The sequence below is a fragment of the Seriola lalandi genome, unplaced genomic scaffold (assembly GCF_002814215.2).
Source record: "Seriola lalandi dorsalis isolate HSWRI2012SDOR001 ecotype SW California unplaced genomic scaffold, Sedor1 jcf7180002054722, whole genome shotgun sequence".
NCBI lineage: Eukaryota > Metazoa > Chordata > Actinopteri > Carangiformes > Carangidae > Seriola > Seriola lalandi.
Window position 1 is genome coordinate 542193 of NW_019525275.1, and position 3568 is coordinate 545760.

At 37.1% G+C, this 3568-nt stretch overlaps 1 protein-coding gene across 1 annotated transcript in view; it reads left to right on the forward strand.

Annotated features, from left to right (window-relative positions):
* The first annotated feature begins 1967 nt into the window (after nucleotides 1–1967).
* LOC111668218 (gamma-crystallin M2-like) overlaps nucleotides 1968–3568 on the forward strand; it is a 3716-nt gene continuing 2115 nt past the window's right edge. Inside the window, exons 1-3 of the mRNA XM_023424216.2 lie at nucleotides 1968–2068; nucleotides 2642–2884; nucleotides 3395–3566. Coding sequence (XP_023279984.1) covers nucleotides 2039–2068; nucleotides 2642–2884; nucleotides 3395–3566 — 445 coding nt within the window. The 5' untranslated portion in view covers nucleotides 1968–2038. The remainder of the gene's footprint in view (nucleotides 2069–2641; nucleotides 2885–3394; nucleotides 3567–3568) is intronic.

A 3568-nucleotide genomic window follows, 5' to 3' on the forward strand; every position in this document is an offset into this window, starting at 1 on the left:
CAGAAGTTGCATCATATGAACGCATGTTGGCTAGAATTAACAATGAAGAGGAACATTTTAGGAGGGCCTGGGAAAGTATTTTTTTGTAGGTAGGATATATGGAAAAATGTGAAGACATGGTGCTGAATGTATATTGTGGGTGTTTCAAAAAAGGAAATGTTGATTTGCAGGAGGCCTTTGTATATATGGTTGTATTCTGGATATACTGTCTGTTGATGTTGGTGTCAGTGCTTATTTTCGAGTTTGATTGTATGTTTATGTGTGTATGAATAAATAAAAAACTTTAATGACAAAAAAAAAAGAACCACACAACATAGAAGTAGCTAAAATGTGATGTGTTAACTATCTCATGGTCCGAGACAGGCATGGAACATTTTGAATTACATCCGTGCGTTTGTTCTCAGTGGGTGTCGGTTGCTCCATCTAACCTCCGGTGGTTAAGATATATTTTTTTATTAGATTAACCATAATAGTTGCCTGTTTTACACTTAATCCCTTTAATTTTCCTTTAGTCGTTATTCTGTTGTCCCAGTTTGCTTCTTGAAATGTCCATCTCCCTTCTGTTTCATTTCGTTGTACTTCCATTTCTCCTCCTGTGTTTATGAAATTTGGATAGCGAGCACTTCCTGTCATGCTTCCTTTGAATACTTCCAGGCTAGTTTTTCCCATTAAGACTGTGACACCAAAGTGAGATCTATCACTGATTCTGTACCATTTTTACCTGATCCACCATTTAAACACACTTTTCATCTATTAGCTCCATTATTATTTCTCCATTTAAATCTTCCTGTTCACACCAAACTGTGTTGGGTGCATTTACTGTAGATCTCCACACCAGATAACATTACCTCTCTTATGTTCCAATATTGTTTTTAGTTCTCCTTTCTGTAGGTTTTTCTCATGGGTATTAAAATGAACCACCTTCAAACTTTCTTTCTTTATCCATAATTCAATAAGCACTAGTCCCAGTTCTTGTATTATCATTAACTGTCTCCTTGTCGAAAATCTGTGTGGATCTTTTCTTGTGATGACTCTTTCACATTTAGAAATTTACCTGCTGTTTTAACTATAATTTGGACTTCTTCTGTCAAAGTTTTTGCTTGTTCTGAACAGCTGATGACGAAGACAATAAAAGCTACTAATCTGTCCCATGATATTCCTGTGTTGCAGTCATGTGACTGTCCTGATACTGAACTCTTTTGCCTCTGTAACTCCTTATTTAATCCTCCACTAATAAATGTTAACAAACTATGATGAAAAAGAAAATAGCAGTGTTTATTTACATACTTGGAAATACACACTGTGGTGTATAAACTGTTACTAAATGAATATGTTTTTATTTTCATATGGAATAAGTTTTCATATTTAAATGAAAAAGAAATGTGGAAGAATGTATTTCATTTATGAAAAAACATTTCATGAACATCAGTTACAGGATTTGAAACTGTTAACACCATAATAAAGACTTTAGAATGTGTTTATATGTTCATGAACTACATTATAGTCAGTTAAAAACTATAAATAAAGTTTTTACTTTTACCTGCAGATTTTCTCTGAAGTCACAATGATTTTTTTGTCTTAAAACAAAAATTGTGAAATGAGATTTAGTTTGTTGTTTGAACATGAAGAACTCTTGACAGGATGCAAACAGGAGGCTTTACGTTGGATGTTGAATTATTTGTGGCATACTTTGTCATATTTTGGAATATTTGAAGAAAAATGTTTAGACCTTTGTGCATGACAGTGTCATATTCAGAGGTTTTTGTTCCAGAAAGTGAGTTCCACACAGTGAACAGAGGCCTGAAGGAGACACACAGCTGCTGTCTGTAGCTCTTTGTCTGTAGTTTCTAAGAGAAATGCCGAACACTGAGTGTCTCTTTTATGGCGTGCTGCTGGCTCAGGCTGTTTAGACAAAAGGCTTCAGCTGCTCAGGTGCTATAAAGAGCAGTCGCTGCTCAACAGGTAACAGACACAGAGGACAACCACCACTGACAACTGCAGCCACATCAGCAACCAGCTGACCAACGTAAGAGGCAACATGACTTCCAGCAGCATGAACATGAGCAGGGTGAGGACTCAAACACAACACTCTTTAATCTTTTTCAGTATTCACTTAACTTTTAACTTTACTACTCATATGCAAGATTTACCAACTTACCACTTTAACCCAACTCTGTGAATTGGGCAGTAAGAACAACTTTTGGGGTTTCCAGGTTTTATTACAAATTTTTTTTTTCCAAAATCTGTATGGCAACAAACTGGAGGGTTTCTAACCCTTTCACAAATTGTAAGAAATTAGAGATTACTAAAAAATTATTAATATAAAAATTTGTAGTTGTAAAACTTTGGAACTGTAATATTCTTCAGCATCCTCTCGATCATGATCGATCTGTATCTTGGTAGAGTTCAGTTAGTTGTGAAACATTTTTGTTGGAAACAACAGAATAATGAGACACATCAGGAGTGCTAAGTAAAGTGTCTACTTCCAGTTGCTTTAGTTTCACATAAAAAACTGTTGTGGTGTTGACCAGATTCTTTTCCCACATGTCACATAATAAAGAAAAACTCTGCTGTAGTTGTGTAATTATGTTTATGTCTCATGTTCGACCCTTTATCGGTCTCTTTTTCTGTCTGCTGTCAGATCATCTTCTACGAGGACAGGAACTTCCAGGGCCGCTCCTATGAGTGCAGCAGCGACTGTGCCGACATGTCCTCCTACCTGAACAGGTGTCACTCCTGCAGGGTGGAGAGAGGCTGCTTCATGGTGTACGACCGCACCAACTTCATGGGCAACCAGTACTTCCTGAGGAGGGGCGAGTACGCGGACTACATGAGCATGATGGGGATGAACGACTGCATCAAGTCCTGCCGCATGATCCCCATGGTAACCACACAGCCAATCACTTTACATTATTTTGACACACACATCTTACAAGATGTTAATATGTCAAATGTTACAATTTGCTCTGTTGGCCTTAAGAACACACAACACAAAGAATTGCAAACTTTTCAAATAGGTTTCTTTACAAATTGAGAAAAAAAATCTCTGTTTCTTTGAGTGGTTTTAAAATATTTTGGGTTAAGGTTAGTTAAAGTTTATTCAGTTTTGTTTTTCTTAAAACCGTTGTTGATTCCATATAGTTGTCTCCTCTTTAAAATTCAAAATAAGCCATTTATTTTTTATTTCATAAAATACACTGGAAGATCAGGCAGCTACAGTGTGAAACACTAATTCTTCGCTGATGATTAATAATTGATAATTGCTGACTGATTTCAAGTGTGTACTGGCCATGTGCATACCTGGTGTCACAGAAAATCAGTCCTTATTTGTACCTAAACTCACTACCAGTTAACACTGACTAATGATTGTATATTGATTACTGATGTGTTCCAGTACCGTGGCTCATACAGAATGAGGATCTATGAGAGGGAGAACTTTGGAGGCCAGATGTCCGAGCTGATGGACGACTGTGACAATGTCATGGATCGTTACCGCATGTCCAACTGCATGTCTTGCCACGTGATGGACGGACACTGGCTGATGTATGAGCAGCCCCACTACAGAGGC